This window comes from Grus americana, chromosome 12 (assembly GCF_028858705.1).
Source record: "Grus americana isolate bGruAme1 chromosome 12, bGruAme1.mat, whole genome shotgun sequence".
Classification (NCBI taxonomy): Eukaryota; Metazoa; Chordata; class Aves; order Gruiformes; family Gruidae; genus Grus; species Grus americana.
The window spans coordinates 21,928,519-21,956,242 of NC_072863.1; the positions used below are offsets into that span (position 1 = coordinate 21,928,519).

Below are 27,724 nucleotides of genomic sequence, written 5' to 3' on the forward strand. Positions count from 1 at the left end.
CGTTGTTATGTCATGCTCGCTTGCCATTTGAATCCCACTCTCCAGAGGGCTGTCCGCCCTGTCCCGCCACCTGATGAAGCCGAGGGACTCGAAAGCCTCAGCATTGCACCCCCGGAACTCAGCACGTTGTAGGCTCAGGCTCTCTCCTACAGCTCTTTACTTTTCAGCGTTGTATCACCTGCCTGGGTGTTCAAAACATCGTCCTGAGACACACACACAGGATTTTGTGCAGCATTTTGAGTGCGTTTCATTTCTGCTCATGTTTCATACACCGTGACGGCAATTTGTCTCATGGTATTTGTATCATATCTAAAGCTGCGGAGGTAACACCACCTCTCCCTTCAGATACTATCCATCAGAGATGATAAGCACTGAATGGCCTTTGAGGACAGTCACCCACGGCTGTTCATGTCTGTGACGTTCCTGAACATTCTCATTTTGCTTCTCACTTTGTTCCTGCTAAAGATAATTCTCTCACCCTCACTATTTCTCGTCTTCATTCAGTCATATCTTAGCTGGGGAGCCTGGGCAGAGTTTCACAGGTTCTTTAAGTTCATGTTTTGACATAATCCCCATGAAGTTTGTCTTCATCAAGGTCAAAAACACCGAGAGGAGTTTTATAATCTGTTCTTTACATTAATAGGATCATTAGCAGTTAAGTGACACTTTGGTCAGAGTATTTTGGAAAGCTTTACAAGGAAGTTGCCTAGTCTGCCATCTTCCTCCTGGTAACCCATCAAAGCTTCTAGGTACAGGAGTAACTTCTATTTTGAATTTCTTGTTTTGAAACTGGATCTTTGAAACTAAAGGATTGAAAAGAATTGGTGGTGGAATGTTTAGATTAAACAGAAAGCAGAATATTTTCTCTTTAGGCAAAACAAAAGTGACTGCAAAACCCCCAGAAGCTATTCTGGGTCAACATGAAGCATTCTGTTTTGGTCAAATGAATTCCCCTGGAGATTACTGTTAGAAACACAGGAATATTTGTAGAGGAAAATATTACTTTAAAAAGTGTTACTTCAAAAAATGTGGAAGCAAAATGCTTCTCACTGCCAAACAAATAAAAGCCAACATTGAAAGATTTATTTTAAAAAACCCAAAAACAAACAAGTGTCCATACTTTGGCTGGAATTATGTTTCAGGCATCAGAAAAATTCATAAATTCTGACTCCTCACAACACTAGATTTCAGGCAGGCATTGACTTTGTAGAAAACATTCACCAGCTTTACCTGAAGTCCCATCATTAAGAACAAGTCTCCTACATTAGCTGCTGCCAGCTGCAGACCTTGGGTAAGGCTCAGCAATTAGCTGTTGCTGAGTGGATAAGAAATGGGAGGGAAGAAGTGAGGGAAATGTGTGCGTGTGTGATTTTGGCTGTCAGGCTTTCATTTAGAAATCCTTTATCAAGGAGAAGGAGGGGATCGTTACCTCTTCCTGCTGGGGTGTCAAGTGCTGTCGCTGACTTTGTGCCAGGAACTTATGCTGCTCACTCAACATCATCTCTTACAAGGCTCTTCCACTTAAAAGTGACCCTTCAGGATGTGATTTGAAGATTCTGAATGTCAACTCAGAATTGAAAGTATCTTGCATCCAGCCCTTAATACTTGAGGAACGACAGAGAGGGTCCTGCAGAGTGACCTGGCCTCTCTTCCCACATCACGGAGCCCTGTACACTGTTAACCAGGATATGGTGCCAAACCCTTCCACCAGTCTCTGTGAGACAGCCACCTTATCTGCTGGGCTCCATGCTGAGCAGACAGGACAGCATTTGCCTATCTCAGCTTGCTGAGTGTCTGGCAGCAAGTGTAGCTGTCTCGATGTCTCCAGCGTGAAAGAAAGAAAGAAGAAATGCAGCTCCAACTCTGTTCTCACTGGTAATATCTTCTGGAAAGGAAGCCAAAGCCCAAGTCAGGGCTGTCACCCTGGCCCTGCATTTCTGCCTCTCACATTCAGATTATCTCTGTGAACTGTCAAGAGAATTAAGGAGGCAGAAATCAGCTTCAAAGAACATCAGAACCAAAATATGATCTCATGTGAGGGGTGCTCTCATGCACTTCCATCCTCTTTCGATTTCTGTCAGTGGGGAAGGGATGAAGAAGATGGGGCTTCACCTCTCTGGGCTGTACTGTTTGATAACGAAGAGGCTGTGGTGGATGTGACACTCTACCCTGATGCAGTACTTGTGCCACCTCTCCTCCTCATTCTTTGCAACAGCAAGGAAGAGCTCATACCCTTCCTTGGGGATGCCTTGCTGCTGGAGCTGAGAGCGGTGAGATGCATGCTCTGATAGGACAAGCTGCTTGGATGCATCCCCCTTTTTCCTTCAGAACGGCCCTAACAGGACTTGTGCTCCCATATAAAAGGCTGTCTTGCTTCAAATTGAATTTCCAGTTCTTGTGCTCTGGACTCCTGGCAGGACTGCACTATGGCTCAAGCCTGCAGTGCTGGCGCGTCATGGTGTCCATCTGAACTTTAAAAGTAGCCAGAACTCAGACTCTGTGCAGAGGTATCTTCTGGTTACACTGTGTTCCTGCAAACATCAGTGCTGAGAACCAAATTTATAGAAACAAATGACTCCCTCAGTCCTGCTGTGATCCTAACTCACAGTGACACTGAGATGGTAAAACACCAGCAGCTGAATTGCTCTGGGTGGGAAGACTGTTAAAATGTTCAAAGAGTGAACCACACTAGGCCCAGACAGGAACTGGTGATTCTACCCCAGTGTACGCACACTGTCGTATTGGGCTCACGCACATCATTTTGTGCCAATTGCAGTATCTTGGTCAGAGAAGATGGCACTCGTGTTTTTCTGAAGTAGCTATTTGAGAACCAGCCCTATCGTGGCCATAATTATTTTAAGGCACAGAATAACAGCCCTGCTTTGCATAAAAAATAATAGAGGATGTCTGTTGCTGGCCTGCTCGCCCCATGTCTCTGACGAGGAGATTGCCTCCTTCAGCCCTACAGCTCTAGCAAAAGAGTACTATTGGTGTGAGCGGACAGGAATTAAAGCACAGCTTGGAAACTTGGATGAACTTCTCCAGACGCTATTTGGCAAGATGTGACCAGTTCCGGTTACCACAGTAAAAATGTTGGACAAGTTGCTGATGGACGGAAGCAAAACAGAAGTGAGCTCAGGCTCCTTCCTACTGGTGCATCGACTGAGTGGTACAAAAAGGTGTAGCAAATCCCTTATTGCTACTCAGAGCTAAGGACTGCAAGGGAAAATCACTGCAGAAGCTGAGGCAGCGTTTCAGCTGGTACAGAGAGCTCTTCCAGCTGATGCCCTGAGGACTATCTTACTTTGAGACAGTTGCTTTGCTGACAGTAACAGTATTTCAAGTAGCTGAGAGCTGCAAGTCCTGACTTCTGTCTAGGCTGGGGCCTGGGATAGCCCTTTGGGAAGGTGGAGTGAATCTTTGCTTGATTTGTCTTTTTTTCGTCCTTCTCTAAGTCACGTTAAATTTTATATGTGCCCTAGGAAACATTGTGGAGAGGGCTCTCTATATTTTAACACAAACCAGACAGCCTGCCCTTTCCTTTGGCACGGGGATCTCAAAGGTTGAAATAAATGAGTGTGTTCCTCACAGGGAAGTCTCCGTTTGGCTGGGAAGGGTAATTGCAGAAGATAGATAGAAGCAAATGACACTGCCTGGCTGGCTTTGGCAGCATTTGCAGTGGAAATGCCGTCCGCGTGAGCCTTTCTGACGTGGGCTCCTACGTGGGCAGCTAGTTTGCAAGGAAGGCTTGTCGTTACTGCTGCTGGTCCAGAACTGGCTCAGCAGAGCCAGCATACTCTGCGGACCGGGGGTGGGCTTCCCCCATTCACCCTGTTCTCTGACAGCGGCCACGGGAGAGTCGCTTGGCTGCTCTTCCCGCTCCGCACTGCAGCGCCGCGTTCAACTGGTGTTTTGCTTGCAGAGGTTATCCCTCCGAGTTGCAATGAAGTTAAACAACGCAGTTTAAAAACGCCCGACTATTTCTGTTCCAGCCCTAAGCTACGTTGTATTTTCAACGAGGAGATGGGCAACAGGAGAAGGGGGTTGTCTTGCTTTTTAATTACGATCCTTGGGACTTGCAGCTGCAGCGGGAAGCAGAAAAGGCCTCGGGAACAATTATTCAGGATTAAGATCCTGAGTTCTCCCTCCAGAGTGTCGGTGCACAGCTGAGGCATGGCGGCTGACCCTGCCACTTTCGGGTCCCTTATGATCTGACCGATGTGCAGGGGTCACGGCTCAATTGCACCGGGGGGGGGAGAGCTGCTGAATGCCAGATTCTGACGGAGCTTAGAAACTCCACCAGGGAGGCTGTAAAAACAGAAGCAAGCACAGGAAATAATAGCCAATAAGCAGGGCTTCCGATACAATCATGTTCTCATTTCGGTGTCAAGCAGCAGGCCAGGAATGAAGGGAAAAAATACCGTTCCCCTTCCTTTTTTGGCAATAATGGCTTGTAACCTCAGAGGAATCTCCAGCCTTCAGGGTCTGGCTCAATATTTTCTCACTCCACCTGGCTCAGTCTCATAAACACCCTGGTGACCACTTGTGCTCTCCACATAATGTCCAGAGAGATGTCTTTTGGAGCTCTCCCTTCTCTGGCACTCACAGGGAACTGTGAGTTTCTTCACTTGGAGACAACTGATGGGTTTCTCGGTGATGTCCAGACACTGCCGGACCAATTTCCTTAAAAAGGCATGTTTAAATATTGAAGAAAATCATAGGTATGTTCCGAATACCTTGCTTAGCTCCACAATTCGTAGAGCCCTCACTGAAGAACAGCTTTCTCGTCCCCACAACAGCCTGCTGGCTTTCAACAAATATACACAGGAATTGAATGGGAGGAAGAGCATGCCCTGAGGACAGCATCCATGCTGAGGTATAAATAGCTTCATTTCACTGAGGCCAAGCAGCTTCTTCAGACTGGCAGAGCAGATCCCAGCAGGCACTTGCAAGCTTACAGATGAAACTGCTGTGGCAGAGGTCGGCTTGGGGAGGGGTGAGCAGCTGGCTCGCTAGGACATGGACCAGAGGGATCCCCACTCACTTGCCTTTCTCACTACCTCACCCATGGAGTGCGTGGTACGACCTGGTTCATTTTCTACCCGCTTTTCCCTCAATAACTTTTAAAGCATAGGAGTCTGAGTAAGAGCTTTTAGAGCAGAGAGGGCACAAGACACAATTAAATTGCATCTGGGCGAGAACAATTTTAGAGGATTTAGTGAAAACAGCCATTCAGTGATGTTTTTCAGGGGAACCTTGGCACAGCAGTCTCAGGCGAGCAGGAGGACATCCTGCAATTTTTTTTTAGATTAGCACTGTTCCAAGTGCATCGCCGGCAAGCATTTCATAACTTGAGGTATTTTCTTAAGGAAAACGCTCAGGCGGTCCCAAAAGATCCATAACGTTTCCTGCACGTGCTCCCGCTATAGAGTAATGAGGCCTGGGTAGCCAGCCAGGGCACTGAATCAGGATAGAGAATTGAGTTTTCAATGCACTGTTTCCTGAAGCGTAGGCATTGGGCTGGGTTAACAATATTAGATGTGGGGCATCTGAGCAGTGTGTAATGAGAAAAGGAAACAGCTCAGCACAAGAACCAGGGTGGATAAAGCAACCAGGGCTTAGAGTAACAAGGAAAAATCAGAAAAAGGAAATAGAAAGGGAGAAAAAAATGACTGCAGGAACTAACAAGTAACACCAAAAAGCTACTTTCCGATAAGAGGAAGACTTGCTGGGAAAGCAGGATAAGGGTAGAAAGGGACTATTTTCAACAGACATAAAGAGACAGGAAAATGTCATCCACACGAATCAAACAGGTGTGCTCACCTGGTAGTGCCAAAGTTGAATTTAGCTGCGTGGGCGTATCACAATCCCCTTGGGATGGAAGTCACGCCTCATGATGGCTTCACCATCATCAGCAATACCATGATGCTACCCGAGCTGCCCAGCAAACACATGTGTTTTCTCTAAGTAGAAGCTTGCTGAACTACTCAAGTAATATCAGACAAACTCATTGCCTCTCTAGCATTTGTTTTAGTAAGAGGATTCAAAGAATCACATTTTAGCATTTGCTAGAAAAATGAAATGAATTTATTTTCATGAGTATTTGTGGGGAGCTGAATAGTAAGCCTATTCAGCAGCAACGGAGTTCATGTCATCCCCTATTCAAGACACTAAAAGTCAGCTCCTTTATCTGACTACTCACAAGCTCAGCCTGGAAGATCCAAGATGATTCAGTGGTTTAGTAATGCGTTTGTCAAGTAGATTTGAAAAAAATATCAGCATTTTGGGGGAATATTCTTCTAACAAAAAATCATATTATTGAAATGGTCGCTCAGAATGTTATATTCACTTAATCACAGAAGACCACGCTCTTCTGAAGTTTCTGCTTCCATTTATTATTGGATCTGAATTCAATGATTCTGACACATGGGGGAGAGGCAGCTCAAAGAGAGAAAAAATGAGCAATGGCCATTTTTTACAATAAAATATGTGTAATAGTCATCCAGCTTTGCTAAGTATGTCTCACAGATGTGAAGGACAAAGCAGTGTACAAATGTGTAGGAGAGAGAGGAATTACAAAGAATGTTGTCGGGGAGTTTCTTGCCTGGGGAAAAAGGGAAAGACAGAGGACTAGGGGTGTTCATGACGAATCTTAGGGAAAGCACTGGGATAGCAAAACCCTTTAGAGTAAAAGAATTTAGTCTTAAAAGGAAAAGAAAAGGAAAAGAGGTTTAATGAAATCAGTGTATCAGTTATTTGGAACACAAAACTAGATGGGACAATCTAGTTTTCAAGTCCTGGAATTGAACAAGATAGGTAATTTCTGGTTCTCGCATCTATGTCCTTGTGAATTCAGCTGGCATGAAAATCCAAATATATCCAGTCTCTTCAAAATGTCTGAGCTGGTGCTTGCTCCAGTGCTGGGCCAGTGGGGAGGTGGGATTTGTGAAAGCATCTGAATTGGATTGCTTCTTCTACCTAGCACCGATCCCACAGTTGAACACAGCTGATATTACCAAAAAGCAGTAACAAAAACCCAAAGTGAAATTCTTACCTTTAACAAACACATAAATCTTGGCCATGAGATCCTCGTCAGATGGGGAGTCATCATGAATGCAGGTGAAGTAACCGGTGTCATTAGCTATGACTTTCTTGATGACGAGCATGCTGCAGCTCTGCCTTGTGTTATTGCGACAATTACTTATGTGCACCCGGGGATCTTCCTTCTGGTCCTCCCTCAAGAGCCAGCTTACAGAAGGTGCTCCCCTGTCAACACAACGCACCAAAATTAAAGGTAGTCATGACTTCAGACAAAATTTTGGCTTCCTTCTGGCCAACTGTTATCAATGTTCCCAGTGTTCCTACTCGTGTCATTTAGAAATGAATAATAAAGGTTGCTGGGTGCTGGCGTTTCCACCCATAAGGAATTAAAGTGGATCACCCCACATTCTTCCTCAGAGCAGAGGAGATTCCTGAAATAGTCTGTGGGAACTGTAGCAAGCTAGCTCCTGGAGGAAAGTTTAATTTTTATTTTAACAGACTTCCTGAACATGAGTTTGTTTTTATAACACTATATTTTAGCCACTTCAAACATTAGAAAGCACCAGATAAAATTATATGTTCCTTCCAAGCTGAGGACTTTGCATATTTTAACAGCTAAATTAACTTATATTTTCTTATACTAAGGCTGCATGGAGAGAGGAGAACATTTATGTAACTTCGCATCACCTTTCTTGCTTAATCAGCAGTGACTCAGTCTTGATTTTTTTGAAGGGTCTGGAACTAATCAGATTAAAAGTCTTAGGATATCTGCTCAAGACACATTTTTTTTTTTCAATTCACCTTGTCACAGCAGTCAGAACATAAAGCTGGCAGGGCAGACGATACACCATTTCACCCACCTGGCCCCTTCGTTGTCTTATCTATGATCACAGCTAATGTCAAATGCAATTCTACATAGTTCACCGAGAAAAAGCAAGGCCTTTTTATAACCTGTTGCATGACTCAAAGAGAGCTTTCAACTGATCTGAGTTAGCTCGGACACAGGCACAGGTTGCGCTAGTCCCGTTGTGCTGGAAACATCAGGCCACACCATGGCAGCAGGAGCTCCTGGAGCTCTCTTCTGCTTGGGCTGCACTTTGAGGGCTCTGGTGATGTTCTAGTACATGCTATAGATGATTAGGAGATGAAGAATATGGCCTTTTTGTAGCAGACTGGTTTTTGGTGGTCGATATGGAAACTGGTGGGGTATGGGGGGTAATCGTCCGTGGATATTTCTGGGGAAGAAGTTAGTGTTAGAGGGAGGCGGGTCTGTCTGTCTGTCTGTCTTCACAAGGACCCCTTCTCACTCAGTGAATTCCCATTTGGTGAGCTGAGGAAGGAGTAAGAACCTCTGGATTTCCCCAACTGAGTGTCGCCAGGAAGAAATCCGGTCTAGACGCATCAACTCAGTATAGAGATGGTAATACTGAACATATCTAACAAGCAAGCTGTGTGAAGTTTCCAGTTAGCTAATAACTCTAACTACTCTTTCTGTGCCAGTGGCTTTGTAGTGGTGCAGTAGGTACAATAAGGCAATGCATTTGCCAGCAAATTCAGTGACACTTAAACAAACATCCTCTTGGCCCCCGTTTCTGCCCGTCCTTTTGTCGCCTTCCTGAAGATGATGCGGACATGGGGCTGAACTCTTGAGGTTATTCCCAGCACGTAGCTGAACGAGAGCACTGGGAAAAGTGTGAATATCCTCTCTGGTGAAGAGCCTCGCCCTCATTTTTGGATGCACTGTTCACTTGGACAACCCCACCTCATCCGTCATACCAGCTTCCTGTCCTTCAGAGCGCTGAATTTTTCTTTGACGCGGAGGTCCCTACCCAGTGCTCTTTCCCTACCTTACTAACGTCATTAATGACGTAATGACAACCTCTGACAAGAAATGGGACTCCTGGCCCAGAATATGGAACGATGAATGCCTCTTCACATTCAGACATTCAACTCCCAGCATGTCATCACTGCCCCTCTACTGTCACCCGGTCTGGTATCCATCAGGGCTGGAAATCTGCAACCGTGGCTCTGCAGAGCAGGTCAGGGATCTCACATGCCCGTGCTTCCTTACATGTGCCCACTTTTTCCTCCTGCATATTTTATCCTGGTGGAAGATGAAGACTTTGGCTATTGCTGTGGGATTTTCACACATCTGACAGAGGGGAGTCGCAGCGGTAGCTTTGGCCAGGTTGCCAAATATCAGGAAATCCTGGCCAAGAACCTCAAATGAATGGAGTTTTAAGGGGGAAGGGACGTTACTGCAGTCCTCAGCAGCTACCTGCTCGGTCTGCTGTCTGGTGGAAGTACGAAGGACTTCAGAGCTCCCTTTGGGCCAGCCTGGAGCTAATCTGTGAGTGCACAGATGCTGGTGTGTCAGAGGGGCAGGATGACAGACATCCACAGAGGACCTGATACGGGGAATCTTGCACTCGAAGTGCAGAAATCCCACTTCCAGCTTCTATTCCCAGCTCTTGTGTGACCTGAGTCAAGGAACTGAAGTGCTCTGGGCCTCTTCCCATGCTAGCAGGGCAGCATGCTAGCGTGCTTTTCTGTTTCTCAGACCCGTCATGTGGATTTATTGCTTTGCATCTAAAGCAATTTGGGATTGAAGTGCTAATAAGTTCTTCATCTATTTATTCATGTGGAGAAAAATAGGATGTTCCTACAGATTAAAAGAGGCACTGGATGGAGAACTGCTGAAAAGTATTGATTTAATTGGCCTGGAGCACTACACCACACTCATGTCCACACAACGTGTTTTATGAAGCTCTGCATCTAGATTTTAAAGGACTGTTTAAACTTTATTGCCATCATGCTTGCTGCTTGCCAAGCTAAAAATACCACTGTAAGGTTGTTTTGACCTCATAAACCACACAGCTAGCTGGAGGTATTTGGAAAAAACCTACCTGATACTCCAGAAGACATCACAAATTTACACAGCATGAGTCAATTTATCTTTCACTATAACAATCAATTAAAGAGACTAGGACAAAAATCAGAAGGAACTTATGTGTCAGCATAAACTACAGATTAGGTTCACCTTTTCACTGCTTTTTCTTACTGTTCCCAGTAACTTTTGTTGCAGGAAACCATCCATATAGTGGTTACAGTCAAGGGGACTTTGCAAGAACGTGTAAAAATAATGTGTGTGTGTGTGAGAAACTGTTATAGTCTGTTTTAACTTAAGCCTTTTCTCCTACAACACTCTTGGAATAAATTAAAAAACAACGTCTCACGGTAGCTTGGCGTATAAATCACAGTCAGAACAAGTGACGCCTACGTGCATCTCAGTCCGGGGCCTTTTGTGTGACCCAGCAAGCTGCTGTATGTTTGACACAACAGGAAGCACTCTGACTCTTTGTGTTACATAGTCACGTGCCAGTCAGCGCTGACCTAACGCTGTATCCCCCGTTTCCAGAGGATCATCTCCCTGTAAACACACATCGTTACCCAAACTGGGCTTGTTTCTTGCATGGCTAGCTTTTACACTTTGTGCCAAGGACTGAAGAGCTGCCATAATTTACAATATCAGCAGCCTGGGGTTTTTGTGAGTCCGGGTTATCTTTGATTTAAAGAATATGATATGTTTAAACAGGTCAGGTCTTTGAATGTACACATACTAACTGCTTTTTATATAAATGTCATCTTATAGGCTAGAAGGTATTTGAGGTTAGGAAGTTTAAGCTCATATATATATATATATATATATATATGTAAAGAGCTAATGACATGCCGTGGTGATCTTGTTTGTCATTTACTTATGGACAGGGAGCGAAAGCCTGATTTTAGCTGCGGAGGACCTGAATCTGAACCTATTTTCAGATGAGGATTTTCCAGCCGTGTCCTTAAGCATGGTGCATCCCCCACCACCATCATGTGCTGACTCAGGATTTTGCCTGGGCCCCTTTACAACATAAAGAACGTGGCCAAGCTGAATGCTGACCTGAGACTTTCCTCCCTGCTCTATTACAGCCTGTCAAATTCTCCTCTGCGCAGAAATGCACGTGAGGGTAAACAGCACTGCTGTGCAGCAGCCTTTGCTCCATCCTGCCCAGAAGCTGTACTGCACCAAGGTCATCGACACAACGAAGGAAATCCAGCATTGCTGGAGCAATCCTTACCTGCATTTTATTTTTAGGGTATCTCCTGGTAAGATGACAATGTGGTCTTTTGCAGTGCTTAGCGTTGGTTTCTCGAAAAATTCTTCCTCGGCAAGACCTGACCCAAATAAAGAAGAAATCATCATTAGGCAGGCTATTCAGTACGGTTAGAACAGGCACAATACAGTCGAGGCAAGCTTTTTGTTTTGTAAATAGTTCCTAATTTGGGGGCCCACACAGTGCTTGCATTTATACTGATGCAATTCAGTCGAGCGTGGAGTTAGTTGTGAGATCCCCTCAGTTCGTTTTTAGTTTCCTTTATTCATCTCTTTCTTTTCTAACATTAAGCACCTGCATTTCTGCTAATAATCTGTCCTTTTATTTAGCACTAGCTGTATTGCTGAATTTTTGCAGTTCTAGGAGAACAGATTTCTTTCAAAAGGATTTTACACAGATATAAAAGTGCAAGGAGTCAGGTCTTTGGGAAATAATTTGATGTGTGAGCTCATATGTTACATTTTAATCAATGGGAGAAGAGGAAACAATAATTCTGGGGAGCAACTCTTTGATTCACAACTGTGAAGCATCTGCTGTATTAAAAGCAAATCAAAAGCCTGCTGTTCTCCAAGCACCGTTCACAAGTACTGCGTTTGAACTAAATAGCGAGCTGGTTGCTTTGCGGGCGGCGTGGCTGTATACTGGTGTAATGCTCCAAGGCAAATTTGCGATGGTGTCTGGGACACCATCATCAGTGCAAGTGTGACAAGGTTGGTCAGGTCTCTGATGACAATGGTCTTTAATGACAGTAGGGATGAAGGTCCCTCTCATCATCATCTCCTGGCCCAGGAAATATCTTCTGACTGTGAAATTGTCCTCAGTGAGATGCATGTCTGAGTGTACATCTATGATGATATAATTTTCAGAAAGTGAAACTGAGAAGAAACAGAAGTGAGGTTGGCCAGGCCGGTTTCCTTGTCCAAATTCAAAGTAACATAATCAAGAAAAGGAGAAAACAGATTTAGATAAGTATCTCAATTTCCAAAGCTCTGACATTAAAGCCGTATGTTTTCTTTCCCCTCCTGCTCTTCAACTCTCTATCTCCTCCTTTGCCTTGAACTTGATAAGCCAGAAGTCTTTAGCTGGGCTTGTAACAGAGGCATTATTCTTAGCAGAATGGTGAAGATAATGTATCTAGCAAAAAGAGAAACATTAGGGTTTAACTTTTCAACTGGATGAAACAGTGATTTTCTTGCCTCCCACCTCCCATCTCTCATTTCTTTTTTGCTGGATTTGAGTTAAATGCTCTTAGCCTGGCACGTTGTCTCAGTGAGGAGAGTGAATCACTCCCGCTTTGGAGAGCCTGGCTTCTTCCATGAGCCATTCAAATTCCCATCAGTAACTCAGCGGGGGCCAGCTCATCTTGTGGCACCAGAGAATCCTTCCCGAGGAGGATCCTGCCCAGACAGCATGTTGCTGGACTCCCTTCGAAGGTGTGCTGACCCTTCCTATAGACCTCTGGCCGAGACTCTAAACTAGTCCTGGCCATTGCTCTATCTCCAAAGTCCTTTGCAGAATAAGGAGTGGGAGTCTGGCCAACGCAAACTCCCTCCAGTGCATCTGTGTGACGTTATTTAGCGTGGCCCTACCTAAAAACTGCTGTTACAGGTAGCGTTCTGGAAGCAAAATAGCCAGTGGGTTCCAGCCCTGCAGTTTCCCTGGTTCTTTTAAGAAGTACCGTTATTCCTAAACACATTCGGGATGACACGTGCAGGGTGCAGCATCCCATTTAGCAAAGAATCAACAGAAAATAGCCCCAAACTCTGCAGGAGGAGACACTATCAGGCAAGCATGCCCTTGCACTTGACTCCGAGTCCCCTCCGGTTTGTAGAAACACCCAGTTCACACTGAGCGTTGGCATGTGGTATTCCATGGTGCGGAGGTATTTCAGTCTCTTAAAACCATGTGCTGACCTTTGCAAAAACAACCCAAAAAATGGCCACGAGCTTTGAACGTATTTGTCAAGTGTCATTTAATTTAATAGCTGAGGTTGTCTGGGTCCTGTGTAGCTCTCCCAGGACGCAGCTACTACCGTGATCTGCTCTGGGCTGTTTATGCTCTGCCTTCGGCCAGGTGCTGCTTCGACTTAGAAAATCCTGGGGTTTGAAATAATCCTTTCTTTCTTTCCTCTTGTGCCTTCAGTTGTTCCTAGGGCTTAGGGGGGCTTAGCTGATGTCTCGAGGTGGCCTGAACAGGCTTGAATTTTACCTCTCGTGAGCAAGTGTGACACTGTCGGAGAGGTCTGGAGTGCAACGCCAGGCAGCTGGCATTAGACCCGAGCCAGAGAGCAATGCTTGGGCTTTTATAATATTGGAGACTGTTTCTGCTAAAAGAAAGAAAAGTATTTTTCAATTATTCTGTTTATACTTCTGAGCTACTTCTTTCCCAAAGTTTATTTTGGCTTCGGGAGCTGAAGAAAAGAATAAGCAAAGTGTAATTTCAGTGCTTTTCTACCCCATGGAGGGCAGGAGGAGAAATTTCTCTGCCACACACACATTTGATCGCTGCTGCCAGGTGACAGAGGGTTTACATAAACACAGCGTGTGCCCTTTCTGGCACACCAGAGCCAAAGCCGAGTGGACTGGAAAAAAAAAAGTTTGAGGGCAAAACTGAGAGAGGAGTGGGAGAAAAGGTTAGGCTATGCCTAACATCAGGACACCTAAATGCCAGAACTGCCTCACAAAATGCTTAACCTCCCATGGTCCCTTTAGAGCTAGACTTCATTTTGTGGAGGCAAAGCTGGGGACAGCCCGGGGCATGTTGGATGAGAAGAAAGGGATCTATTCCACTTTCATATTTGTTTTACATACTTGAGGAGACTCGTGGCTTTAAGAAGGCATTAGGATGCTGCAAGCAGCTTCCTGCAGAGAGAAGCAGGCATCGCGCTCGGCAGCGCGTACCCTCGCTTTCCACAATCCTGCACCCTGATGTTTGTGTAGCTTTGGATTCTCGCTCACACCGGTCAGTGGTGCCAGGGCAACCTGGATTGCAGGTAGATACTGTTTAGCTTGTACAAGGACTGAGTCTTCTGGCACATTGTGTGCAGGTCTCTTCCTTGCTGGGAAGCTTTCGATTGCAGGAGTTGTGAAACCCGGGCAGGTGCAATCTAGTTCTGGGAAGGGCAAAGTTAACCCAATGTTGGCATCCCACAGAAAAGCATTGTTTAAATACACCATGTAGCTTTGCTGCAGTGCTTTTCCTTCTTAGAATGAATGTGAGTGTTCACCATTTTAATGTATTTCATTTTGGTTTTATGGCTTTAGTCAATAAATGTCTCACACTTCTCAAGAAAAGTTTTTCACAGCTACTCTGCACTTTATATAAAAACTCTCAGACTTCAAGAACATCTCTCTGAAGTAGTACTCTGTGGTACGCTATAAAACCAGGACCTACAACCTGCCCAGGGTGGGGTAGGAGACCCATGCTGCTGGACCATGTCCTGTTGAGGCTAGCATGTTCTGATTGCACAGCTCAAATTACAATGTCCAGGCCTAAAATAACATTCTCCTCTTCTCTGCTGAATAATTTTGGTCCTGCTGTAGGGCTACAAGCATCATAAAATTAAAAACAAGTACTCGCGCCAACCATGTCATTACCGTAGCAAAGCTCTGCAGAGGAACAAACAGCTTGGCAGGCTCCGTTCAGCAGAACGATGTATGAAGGCCCAGGACACAGCATCGGTACCATGGCTGTCCCTGACATTTTCTTTGTGAAGCTAAGACTGCTGCCTGGTTGGGGTGAGGAACCCGGTGCAGCATCGTTCCTTAGATCCTCGGGCATGGTTTGGGCTAAGACGCTAAAGTGATAGTTCTGCAGAATTAGCACAGAGCCCGTTGCCTCCTGCAGAGCTACAAACAGGTCTTAGCACAACATCCCCTCTGTAAACCAAAGATAGGCTCCCCCGGGGCAGTGACGTGTTGCATCTGATGTTAGGTTCCTGCCCTCAATTGCTTGTTGCCAACACAAGTTGACTACAGCAAGACTGAAGAGCGTAGCGTCACCAGGCTAAAGACAGACCCTAGAAAGAGCCCCGAGTCCGGACAGACCTTCTGTCCAGGGCCTCATCGCACCATTTCTAATGCCAAGAGTTTATTCTTACCTTCAGTTTAGACTTTAACATTCTGCTCTTGATGGTGAAAACCCCAAACACAGCACAACCACATAAATCCTTGGGAGTGAAATGTGAAAGGTTGACGGATACATTATCCAGGGAAGAAAAGTATATTGAAAACTGTTTTTCCTGGGACAATCTGATTTTGCAGCACAGCCAACACTGAACATGAGAGGATCCACAGGCAGAGGGTGACGGGTGACCTCCTTCACCTCTCTGTCAGATGATTTCTAACTCTATCTCACTTGGCTGAGGGAGATCCCTCCCACGCTAAGCGAATGCCTGATTGTTTGTCCTAGGACCATCAGTGAGCATGGATAAAAACTATTTTTAATCTCTGTTTCTTATTGTAACAGTCTTCCTTCAAGCATCCTCTAGGCACTGTAAGTACCCAGTAGCTATCCCAAAAAGAGCATTCGCGAATGCTTGTGAGATTGAACGCGTCTAGGTATCGTACACAGTGACAACTAACGTCAGCGTGATATCTGATTAAGAGATCTACGTATCCCTTTTGGGCACTGCAGCACACAGAGGAGGGGAAAGCTAAAAGAACAGTATCAAAGGGCACCTAACTTCTGCATCAGATGACAAAGAAATAATTGCTAGGCAAACTGGAGACAACTGTGGTGACAGCTAAATGAAGCAGGTTAGACTAAGGCCCGGATTCCACAAGGACTTGGGCACACAAATAGCTTTTTGCACATGATTGAACTCTGGGGACTATTCATGTGTGGAAAGTCACTCTTGTGCATAGATCTGGGCCCTAGGACACATCAGATCCCATTAGAAAGGACTGGGAGTCAGAGTTTTAGAGCTGATTTTAGTGGAGCGGGGGGAGAGGCATATACACAACATTTAAAAACGGTTTTGTTCACTGCTGGCAATAGATTGGGAACACTTTTGTAAGCCGTGCTCACCTTAAAGCATTTCTGAGTCAGAGCCTGGATAGGGAGCACGATCTGTGCTCTGAAGACCCTCTGGAATCACTGGGGGCTGTGCGAACAGCGCGCGTGGCCCTGGTCACCAGCAATGAGGTGACCACCAATAATACGGATCGTGCAGATGAAGAGCTGTTCCCTGTGCTGCCTGCCAGGGAACAACTGGTGAAGCTCAGTCTCTCCAAACAGCTTTGTGTCTGCAGCAATAAATGACACGAAGGAGAGATGTCCTCGGAGGTGCCAGGGTACCTCATCACAAGCACACAGTGTGAGCACAGCTGAAAAATGAGCAGGTACCCATTACAAAGGGATTTTCATGACTGTATCCCCAAGGAAATCCTATTTTCACCGGAATTAGAAAGCTCAAGGATTCATTGAAAAGCTGTGTGTGTTTAAACCAAGGGCCTGTAATAATTTTAGGATTTATTTGAAGGTTACCCCTTATGAAAAGAGAAGACACAACAGTACTGCCAGCATTATTGTATCACAAGCCTTGCAATATTTGGTGTGTTTATTAAGTCTTCAGCTCCTGGGAATCAACTTTCACTTGTTATAATCAAGTAATTTTCTATTATTGTAAAGGCTTAAAAAGACAGTAGCAAATAACTACAAAGACTCGCCTCCCCCCTTCTTTGTTGTGAATTTGGGTGGGAGAAGGATATTCAGTTTTTGATTCTGCTAGTCTCCTGCACTGACATTAATAAAATGTCTTATGCTCTCTATTCAAAACGCAGTATTTTCTAGATGAAATGTTATTGCTAGCATCGACTTTCCCAGCAAAAAAGAAGGGATGCTCTTGTGAAGAACTTGGCTGTAAGTCAGGAACAAACCTCTCCATTTTCTTCTTTTCTGCTGGCTAGGGAGTTCTGTGTCAAGCCAGCTGATGGGTCCTGAGTCAGTACAGGGGCCAAAGCGGCTCCTCTCTGCTGGCTCCTGCAAGCCCAACACATCGTCTAGGTGAGAAAAGGTCCCTTGAATACCCATCACTATCTTTTCCAAAATCGTCTCCCTTGTCTACACTGCTGCTCTTCAAGCAGAATTATTTTTAAGAAAAATGGTTCAGCAACTTTTAAAGATTTTCTATGATTTTTGTTTGTTTAAGGGGAACGGTTACAAGAGACACATCTTCCTGTTGTTTTCCACCTAGAAATAACCAGGAATCCCCCAGTGCAGTCCTGCAGCAGAAATGCTGTGTGCGGGCACGGGACTAGCAACCTGTAGGCCAGGGCCAGAGCTTCCCATTCCTACAGAAGCTGAAGAAGTTCATCCAAAATTAAATTAGCAATCACTAACTCATCAGGAGAGATGGCTAAGATTCTTTCAGGATATTCGAATGCTAGTGTTAACCCAAGAGTATCTGCTGGCAAAGCAACAGGCTTCATGGTTTCCTTGATTTTCCAGGCCAGAGAAGCCAGTATTTGTTTAGCTGACTCATGAGAAGGGGGAGTAGTTCACACCCGTTCCACTTCTCTGCCTGCTGCAAATAGAGGTTTTGTGTAGCTCAGCCAGAGACAGTAGTTGGGGTGTAAATGTTCCTGGTGACAACAACAAAAAATTAAACCATTAGTCTCAAGCGGAGGAGACATCAACAACAGCACAGTAAAAACAACTGCTAAGTAGAGCAAGTGTTTAGAGATAAGATAAGACATTGGCCCTGCTCTTGGGATTTGTTCCTGCAAGGCTTTTCCTCACCCATGGATGCATCAGCATTTCCTGACGAAGTGGCACAGGGTCACTCTGGTTTCCTCCTGTAATCAGCAGAAACTCTTCAGCAAGGCCACCTTATTGCTTTGTGTGCTGACGCTCAAAACCCCCTGCATCAGTTAACAGGAACTTTTCTCTGTTTTTCTGTAATCAAAACATAACCTTTGGAGTTCGACTACACCTGCTCAAAGGCAACTCCCTGAACGTACAATGCCACGTGCTTTCTGGGCTGTCCGTGATATGGATCGCTGTATCAGTTGCAGATTTATGGAAAGAGGTCACAGAAAGCAACTCTAGGTCAAAATTGTTTGGTCTTTGGCGGCAGCAGCTCATTAATCAGAGCCATTGTTTTCCCTCTGACACTGCGGAGTGTAGAGTCCTAAAGAATGACAGAGATATCGCCACCCGGTGCTTATGTTGAGTTATGTAGTGAGGGGACACATCCTTTCTTTGTAACTGGATGACAAGTCGAGAACTTAGATCTACAGCCATAAAATAAACATGAAATCTGGGAAAGGAGGTGGCAACATCTGCAATCATCTGCCATGCACTCAAGCACAGTTTAAAGTATTTAGGAAATGCAATAATCTCATGTCGATGGAAAAAAGGCTGGGAACGTTGTTATTTCTGGGTCCAAATTAAGGCAATTCCTCTGGGAAAGAGAAGACCTGGCACATGTCCATGATTAGCAAATATGCAGACCCAGTGGGAACGAGACACACAAAAAAAGAGACCACGCTATGTGCTAAAGACTTCAGGGGGAAAAAAAATCAAAAAATGTGAGGTATGAAACTGTCTTTGCCTCTCCTCCAACGTGATCTCCTGAGAAAAGCTTTAGGGTTGCAGATGCAAGTGTTTCCAATGATTCCCAGACAGGATTACTTCATAGGCGCTCCAGACATAGCTTTCATTCTTCCTTGACTTGACCATCCTGAGGAGAGGGCACATTCTTCAGACAAGGCTGCGAGTGAGAGGAGGACCAGGGGCACACGTTGATCTCTGGGATGAACCACATGTTCTGCCTGCCCTTCACCTCCTCCCAGAGGTGGAGTCAACAAACGAGGACTTACTGATGCTTCGTCTTCAGATATAACATAGCATTTATGTGGAAGTGAATCTAGCCAAGATTTCTCCCCTTTCTCCAGAGTGCTGGGTGGGAAAATGGGAAGGTAGAAGGCCGTCTAGATCTGTCTCCACTAGGTCCTTTCCAGGCTTCCCTGTGTCAACTCAGAATTGTCACCACAGGTGAACTCCTGGGAGCATATTTGTGTACTGATGGATAGATAGCTGGATATTTTTATTGCATGACAGCCCAACAGTTCCTCATAGCTACAGACGGTGAACCATGCATGAAGTTATGATTCCAGCTTGTCAAAACCCGACATTCAGTTCCCTTTAATCTAATCAGAATTGCTCTGTGCGGGGTAATTTGTATGCAGTGAGTAGTTACTTAGAAAGTTTCGGATGCTAAGGAAGGAATGTTTTAAAACTCTTTTAACTAAATTACTTTATTATTTTGAGTAGCTATCAGTAGATTAGCTCATTTATCAAAGGTGACATGTAAGGCTGAAAAGGCAACAGCAGTAATTCACAGACTTCATGTGTGTCACAGCGCAGCACTAAACACTGTGTTCACTCACACATCAATGGGATTGGATTTGGCACCTCTCTATATTTCTTTCAAACTTATTTGTTTTGTACAGCTGCAAATAATGAAAGCAATTGTTGTGCTGACTCTGTTCCAAGAACTATTCCCCAGCCTGCTCATGTGCACAGCAAGAATCAGTCACTATTGAAATCTATCTTGATATAAGCCAGGACCTCTCATGGAAAAACAAGTAGTAAAACTCTATTGATGCAAGAGTGATTTCTCTCCTGTTCCTACCCAGTTTTAACATTTATACTGGACATTTAACCTGGAATAAAGGGGCTGCCTGTACTCAGGGTAAGAGTAAAGCTCTTCAGGCTGGGTATTTTGTTGAAGAGAATGGACTTTTTAAAGTTAGAGCAGTAGCAGAAAAGTTTTCAGTAGGTCTTCTATACAGTTTTATAACTTTCTCATCTTTTTCTGTTGAAGTGACAAGAGCCATCAGATTAAAAAAAAACCCAGTCGTTTTCTTTTCTGTGTGGGTATGGTAATTATTTCGGTTTTTTTAACGTGTTAATCACAACATTATTGCACACTTCTTGGCAGACTGGAAATATCTATAGTGGTTCCTATAGTATGGTGGCACTTCCTGCAGCGGGAACGTGGTGCACCAAGGTGACATTAAAGCTGCACGTAGGTCCGTCTGCTCACAAGGCAGGAGACAGGGAGAATGCAGCGGGGTTTATTTGTCTGCAGGCAAGAAGTTGCCTTTAGCTCAGTGCTCAGGAGGCCATGCAATAACCCACACGTGCATCAGCTTATAACTCATTCCAGCTGCCAGTAGAGGTCAGACTTCAAACTGGCAACATAAAATATTAAGGATATTAAGATATATTAGGTTTCCATAAAAGTTGCTATCAGGAGTGGCCATCAGTGGTGAAATGAAATTTTTGCCAGAATTCAGGAAAATAGTGCTGTTTTCAACCGTGTTGAAAATCTGTTCGGGTATCTGTTTGTACAGGCACCCAGAGCAAACTGCTAGAGCCGTAGATCTAATCTAGTCTCCATCATCTTTAACGTATGATCATGAAACAACTTTCAATAATAATTTAGAGCAGTCAGACTTGTTTCTGAACTTTGGTACCATGGGGGCTTGGAAAATAACACATAAATTAACAGCAAACAGATGAAAAGGAAAGTTCCTCAAGTTAAAGAGGTTGGTAATTTAAATTTCACTTGGCCATACCACACAAATTAAAGCACTGTCCAGTATTAACCCAAAATACAATCCCACTTGCCATATATACATATATTTACATAGCTTTTGAGGGAGGATAGCTTTGAAATTCACCTAGCCTGGCTATTTAAGTTCTTGGCCGGAACATGCATTAACAGAGAAATTTTGCATGTAACATAAGGTAATATTAACAAGCGACACAGTATTTCAAACCACCGTGTCAATTAAATTATTGTACTGTATGTCAGCTTACTCCTTTGACAATAAAATATGATAATTCAACCTCAGTAAAGGACTTTGAAAAAGTACGAGATGGATACCCTAGAGAGACATTTCAATGACCAGAAAAGAACAAAGAGAAGTTATGAAATCCCTGAAACTCTAGTTTAGCAAAAAGTATGTTTCTTTGAAAGCACTGTACGGTCTCTGCCAGCATTCAGCCTCTGCCTGTATGTATCAAACGAGAGGAGGATGCTCCTCTACCATCTGCAGACTAAATCAGTGACTCCCAAGTCTTTCTTCTTGTTTCATCGATCACTTGTGCATGAGACTGTCGGGAAACCCCCCAGATTAGCTGTACCGTATCTTTAAGCACTGTACAGTACAGAATGAGCTTGATAAGATCTGGGGGAAAAAAAAAAAAGAAAAAAAAAGGATGTTTTAAGCCCAAGTGATGGGAATTATCAGGATATGGCATGTGGAGCTGCTCTGGGTCCTGTCTTTCCTTCCGGAAGTCTTTGTGCACGGAAATTATTTGTTTGCAGTGATTTGAGTCGGTAGAGCTGGATGAGGCTTAAGCGGAAGACTAACACAGCCCCTCATTTGTTCTGGTTTGGTGAAAACCGTCTAGATGAGACCGACACATCCCTGAACACCCTAGCGTGGGCCTTCGCTGCATCCAGAGTTCAGTACGGAAACCTGATTAGTGCTCGCAAGCCAAAGAATAAGGAAATTCGTCCCTACATCTAAGCTGGTGCTCAACTTCACGGAAGACAAAAATATTTCAGTGCCACAGAGATGTTTGTTTTTAAGAAAGCGTGAGTTCACTTGCATGTTGCAAGTTACTCTTTCAGAGCATCATTTTCTCTGTGTTCTTTGATGTTCACTCAAGGACCAGTAGCCCAAATCTAAGGAAAGGAATAGTTAAGATACTAAATACATGCAATTAGATCTCAGTTTCGTAGCTTCACTCTGACATCTCAGGTGTCAAGGATGCTCATATAGACAATTTTGCCTCAATATTGTATGAGTGTTCCGTATCTCAAGCAAAGCGTCAGTATGGTTTAAACCCACATCCCTTTTGCTGCTAATCTGGTTATTTGCCACATTGTTTAACCTGAAGACCAAGAGCCCTTTTGATAGATTCGATACTGCTTTCGTACGCCGCACACTGTAATGGGGCCTTTAGATGCTACAGTAATAAAATCTTTGTAAATCAGAGTGCTTAACAGGAGAGGTTGGCATCAGGGGAGAACGGATGCCAAGGGCAACTATTTATCTGCTTTTTCTGTTGCAACTGGTAAGAGTCTAGGGAGAGAAAAGAAAATCTTCCCAAGGTTGAGTTATATCAGCCTGTGTAATTCATGTCCCAAAGGAAGCAATGATGCCAGCCCTATCTTTAGGAATACTTAAAATTAGACAAAATAAAACACTAGGAGATGTCCTTCAGAAAACATTTGCTGGTGACCTACATGAAGTAATCTCTAAGAGCATCAGCTGCCACACTTGGGGCCGTGCTGTTCTGCTGAGATGGCCTACCAGGGCCTGACCTGGGGTACGGGTCTCTTCCCTTTCCAAACTTCTTTGGTGCTACCTCAGCACGGCTGAGATTCAAAGGCAGAGTGGACATTCTCAGCTTTGGACTCAAAAGTATCCATAAACCAGATCTCCAAAGAGGACTGTGGCTGTTTTCTAAGACGTGCAAGAGCTGACAGGAATTTGGATGAGGTTCTACTGACTGATAAGAGGGTGGCTTGCAAAACAACCTCTGCCCGTGCTCCGTAGCTAAATCCTAGTACTGCCATCAAGCAAGATGACTGCCCACTGACCACCAAATGCCTATGGGTTAGCTGCTCAGAGAGACCGCCTCATTTCTCAGGCCACATGCCCCAAAGTTTCCTACCTGGAGCCTTGCCGGTGCAAATCCGGCAGTCAGCCCTGCTCCCTGGGGGTGCCGGTGGGTCCTGTAGGCAGCATCACACAAATTCCGGTGGAAACTGGGCAATATGTATTCTCAGGCCTTTTGCATAGTCGTAAATTCCTCCTCCCCATCACCCAGCTCTCTTTTCTAGGAAAAAATATCAGCTTGCATGGAAATACTTCTTTGTAAAGAACATCTGTGTCCTCCTGTGTGATGAATCACTGACCTGCAGAAGGAGCTGGGCAAGGAAAGGCCACAAGAGGGTTGGAGTTGAAATCAGAACAGGGGAGGTGGATGGTCAGAGTGAAGCAGAACAAAAGCCTACCCCAGTTAGCATCGTTTTATCATTTTTCCTTGAGCTATAAATCCAGAAGCAAATGAGCTAGAGCTGCCCGAGATCAACTCAATTGATGTGCCGCACTAAACAGAGGTGGATTTGATCAAATTGCAGGGATCATGCGTGTCAGAAACGTGTAAGTGCATAGCGTCAGTAAAATCTGCTTGGTGGGTACTTTGTTTTCTCAGTTTCTTAAGTTTACCCATTAAGAAGAAATGGTCTGAAACCAACTTTGGACTTGATGCTGGAATCTGTTTTCGATCAGCTCTGTGTTCCACTTCTGTCGGCTTTGTCTGTGTGCCTGTCTCAAGAGGTTTTCATTTTCTTTTTCTTTTTTTTTGGTTTGTTTTGAAGGGTGGGAGGTTGCTATTTTGGGAGACAAGATAAAAGCTGTTTGCTGGAGATGGGGAGAGAGAACCTAACGATCTCCTTAAAAACCAATCCCACCAATCCCAGTTTCAGTTACAGTTCCGCAGCCTCAGGAGACGTTCCGTTCTCTCTCGCCTGCAACCTCCCTGGGTAGTTTGGCCTAACTAGGTCTGGAGGCTGGTTTCCTTACTGGTTAAGATTAAGCTGGAAAATACCAATCGGACCCAGGGAATTGGCTGCAAATCATTTGTGAAATCCTTCTTAATGACAAACTCCATCAGGCCGTGGAACAGGGCTTCAATCACTTCCTTACAGCCTCCACCGCACTGTTACCCTGACATGACCCCAACTTCTCCCCTGTTTGTTAGGCAGCTGTGACATAATGTTTTTGATGGCAGGGTTCGGAGGAATTCTGCTTGTGGCAAAGCAGGAATCTGCTTCGAATTAGCACTGCACATATTTATCAAGTCTACATAGCATGGCTGCCTGTTGACAAAAGTTCCTTCTTCTGTCCCCCGCAGGTTTCCAGATTAGCTCACTTGACCTGCGAAGGTTGGGAGGAAAAGCAGTTGCTGGCGTCTGAACGCAGCCTCCCGCGAGCCCAGAGGAGGGGCAGCAGGTAGGTGATACAGCAGGTCTGATGCCCAGAGCTAAGCTCGTTGCTGTAGTGCCAGATCCTGACTTTTGGGTTTACTTTGAGGGGCTTTGCGGGGAGATCGGACACTTACGGATTTGTTTGCCTCGCTGCCCTGGTGCTGGCTGTATCCTCCGTGCTGCTGCAGCCCCTTAGCTAGAGCAGTTCCTTCTCTAACAGGTTGGTTAGGTTGCAGCAGATCAGTTCATCATCCAGAAAAACTATGGCACGGGGGAGACGATTGGACAGTGACCTTGGAAACAGCAGATTTCCTTTGTGGGATCCTGCTTTTAAAGGTGCTTTATGCAGTCACTTCCCAGAAAAGAAAACATTGCCAGGTACCCAGGAGCAGACCCGGTTTGCATTAAAGCCACCTACGCCGCTTAGCAAAAGCTGAGCAGGAAATTCTTCTCTCTTCATGCCTAAATATTTAAGATCTATTTATTTATTTTAATTCCTGTTGTGCACAGGGATAAAACACAAATCCTTCAAAGGTTTTTCTTATTATGAAAAGCAGCAACAGAAAAAGACTCATCTAAAAATAGTGAGTTATTTAGGGCAGCCCCCAGTAGTGGGAGACACAGATTCAGAGGCTTGATTCCACCAAGGAACGTGGCGTCTCCAGCATCCTACGCATGCCTCTCATTGACAAGGTCATGGCATTATAGGGTTGTGACCAGAAACACCATCCTGGCTGGAGAACCTTTCCTGGAAAAGTGGCTAACCCAGCCACTTTCAACACAGAATTTTGCCACAGTGTAATTTTCTAATGAAAAGCTGTTTTATCATAAACCCCCTAACTGGTTCTTTTTTACTATTGATTTCAAACAGAGCAGAAACAAGCATACTACGGTTTTCTTTTCCTAAAAATCCCACCTTTTCAGCCCAAAAGTTTATTGCAGTTCCTAAAGACAGATGAAACATGCAGTTGCCCTTTGAACAATAAAATTAGTTCTTGTGCTGGACAGTTAACCAAATCAACGCATGTGACTCTAAAAGTAATTAACTGAGGAAAGCAGCTCCTGGTTTTGGAGCTCTCTCCTACTACCTCTTGCAGAGTATCAGAAGCCCCGGTAAGGAATACAGCACTGTATGAAAATGACTAAAAGCAAAGGGAATCATGAAAGCAGAGTGAAAACTTTATGTCACCAAGAAAGAAAAATGTCACCATTTGGATTCAGGAGGAGAAAAGTACCAAGGTGGGAGATGAAAGAATAATGCAAATGCACGCAGGCAATTAGTAAGGTTCTTTCCCATACTGAATCCACACGTACAGCCTTGATTTGCTGCACTAAGATTTCAGAGAACTAATGCCAATAATGAAATCCAGATCTGAGACACTGCTGAATAAGCAAACAGCTTATCAAGGTAGAGCAGGCACTTGCAGGGGTCCTTACTTGCTTCTTTCAGAGGTCTGTTCCCTCTTGTCGCAATTAGTCAGTAAAATTTTTAGTACAGCATATGAATTCTGGTCTGGCAGATGTGAACTATGTTACTGAGGGATTTCTCCACATGCTGAAGAAAATCAACAGATTCCTGGCGTTGTCTCTTGCTGAATATGGTGGTATTTGTGCATGATATGTATCAGGGCAAGAGGGGTAAGCAAGAGGAACAGATACATTGAAAAAGCAATTATTGCACAGTCGAGTAAAGGTGGTTTTAATATTTTTTTTCTGGATGTGCCATAAGGTTACGCAGATGCCTGGATCTGCCTGACCAAGCCAAGATGAGACCAGCCGCTAGTCTAGCCAACGACAGGCAATACTTTGACTCAAAGAAACACGCTTGTTTTCCAGCTGGAAAGCGAGCCTGACCATTTTGTTGCACAGTTAAGCTATCGAAATGTTTATATCAATTTAAAACAGACTCTTGGGGAGAGTACAAAAACAAAGATGAATTTTCAGGCTGAGACCTCAGATGCCAAATTGTAAACCCTTGGCTAAAAGGTCTTAGGGTAGAAACAACTGCACAGCATTAACTGCATAGCAGTGGTTCATACAGGAGCCATAAGAATAAAGATAGTATTTAGGAAAATTGTGAGGCATTTCATTTGGGCTTTAGTGCAAGGTCACAGGATGTAAGCAGCTTTGGGAGAAAAAAACCCCCACAACATTGTTTGAGAGTAGAAAGAGCAGCATGTCAAGCACCAATCCTGCAAACCTCATTCACAAGAGCTGTTGTGTTGATACGAACATCTGTCCAGTGGGAACGCTCCGCTGAGCCCGGGCTGACTCCACCTTGCAGTCCAAGATAAAGAGATCGTGACGCTGGGCAATGGCACCGTAACTAAGGGGCAGTTTCCACTGCGAGGAAACAGAAACTCTCATGTGCTCACACCACCACTGGGAAGAAGGACAGGAGATCAGTTTTGGTATTCTTAATTTATCTGAGCTGTTTTAAAATTACAAGTCCCTAAACCAAGTATTAGATCTGTTTAGCTTTTTAAAAAAGCCTTCTAAAAGGGTTCTGTTTGTTTATCTTTCAAAGACTTTTATTTGTTTGGCTTTTGGCCATGAAAATATAGTTCATCTTAAGAGATTCAGTGTGATTGTACCAGGATATCAAAAAACCCGTGATTCAATAGTCTGTTACGGGGCTCAGAAAACATGATCCAGTTCGTACAAATATAACGGTACTGTCCTGATGGGTGAGTGCCATACAGCCCCATACCCACGCAGCAGAAGTGCTAATGTTTGAGTGCAATCCCAGGGCCTGATTCAGATCAGTTGTACTGCTGTGCACCAACCGTCTCCGGATCTCCTCAAATACACACGAGCAGCCACGTGGACGGTACAGCCTGGCATGCCTGTGAGTTAGCGATGCTAAGCATGACCTGCTTACTGTTCAAAAATGCGTATGTATGAGTAATTCTCTCTGTATGATTCATTTAGATGTCTTTGTTGTTCCTTAGACCAACCATACAGTTATTTTAGATGTGTTATTTGATTCCTTCATTGAGCAAGGGAACTTTCTCTTTTCCCTGGTTTTCAAAAAAAATGTGGGATGTTAGGAAGGGGTCAAAGAGAAAGAAGGAAAATTTGTCATTTTTCCTTTGAAGTCTCCAGTTCTGAAGTTGGTTAGAATCTTCCATGTGTCCTGTATGGACTTAGACCCTCGTGACACAATCTCTTAAGCCAATGAGTTGCAGTAGGGACTGAATGCAGCCATGACTTCAATCTCTCTAGCCTTTCCTGGGTGTCTTACTCACTAGTGGAACAAGATGCTTTGCAGCAGATCCACGCTGACTCTTGCACTGGAAGCAGCAGTTCAACCTCTTGGACATTAGAGAGGCCGTCTGGCTTTGAGAGAAGGCAGGAAACATCAGGAGTCACCCCAAGATAAACCTGTTTCCCCACAAGTTCCATCTGTCTCCCGCAGATCTAGGGGAAACACGTAAGGTGCTGACAAGCCCCGAGATTTTGGCTCCCTTTTAAATCTACTTTGCTGTGACGTGAGCTGTTCTTCCCA

At 44.5% G+C, this 27,724-nt stretch overlaps 1 protein-coding gene and 1 long non-coding RNA gene across 14 annotated transcripts in view; one reads left to right on the forward strand and one right to left on the reverse strand.

The window, feature by feature from the left end:
* The window catches only part of LOC129211696 (uncharacterized), a 281,089-nt gene that overhangs the window by 149,014 nt on the left and 104,351 nt on the right, over positions 1–27,724 (forward strand). For all 10 annotated transcript variants that reach the window (XR_008578925.1, XR_008578931.1, XR_008578922.1 and 7 more), the window contains exon 4: positions 24,144–24,241. This is a non-coding gene — a long non-coding RNA (uncharacterized LOC129211696). The remainder of the gene's footprint in view (positions 1–24,143; positions 24,242–27,724) is intronic.
* Positions 1–27,724, reverse strand: part of LOC129211691 (vascular endothelial growth factor receptor kdr-like) — a 135,483-nt gene that overhangs the window by 88,755 nt on the left and 19,004 nt on the right. For all 4 annotated transcript variants that reach the window (XM_054839176.1, XM_054839175.1, XM_054839174.1 and 1 more), the window contains exons 2-3: positions 11,163–11,259; positions 7,055–7,266 (exon numbers count right to left, since the gene is read on the reverse strand). In XM_054839176.1, the coding sequence (XP_054695151.1) occupies positions 7,055–7,266; positions 11,163–11,259 (309 nt within the window). The remainder of the gene's footprint in view (positions 1–7,054; positions 7,267–11,162; positions 11,260–27,724) is intronic.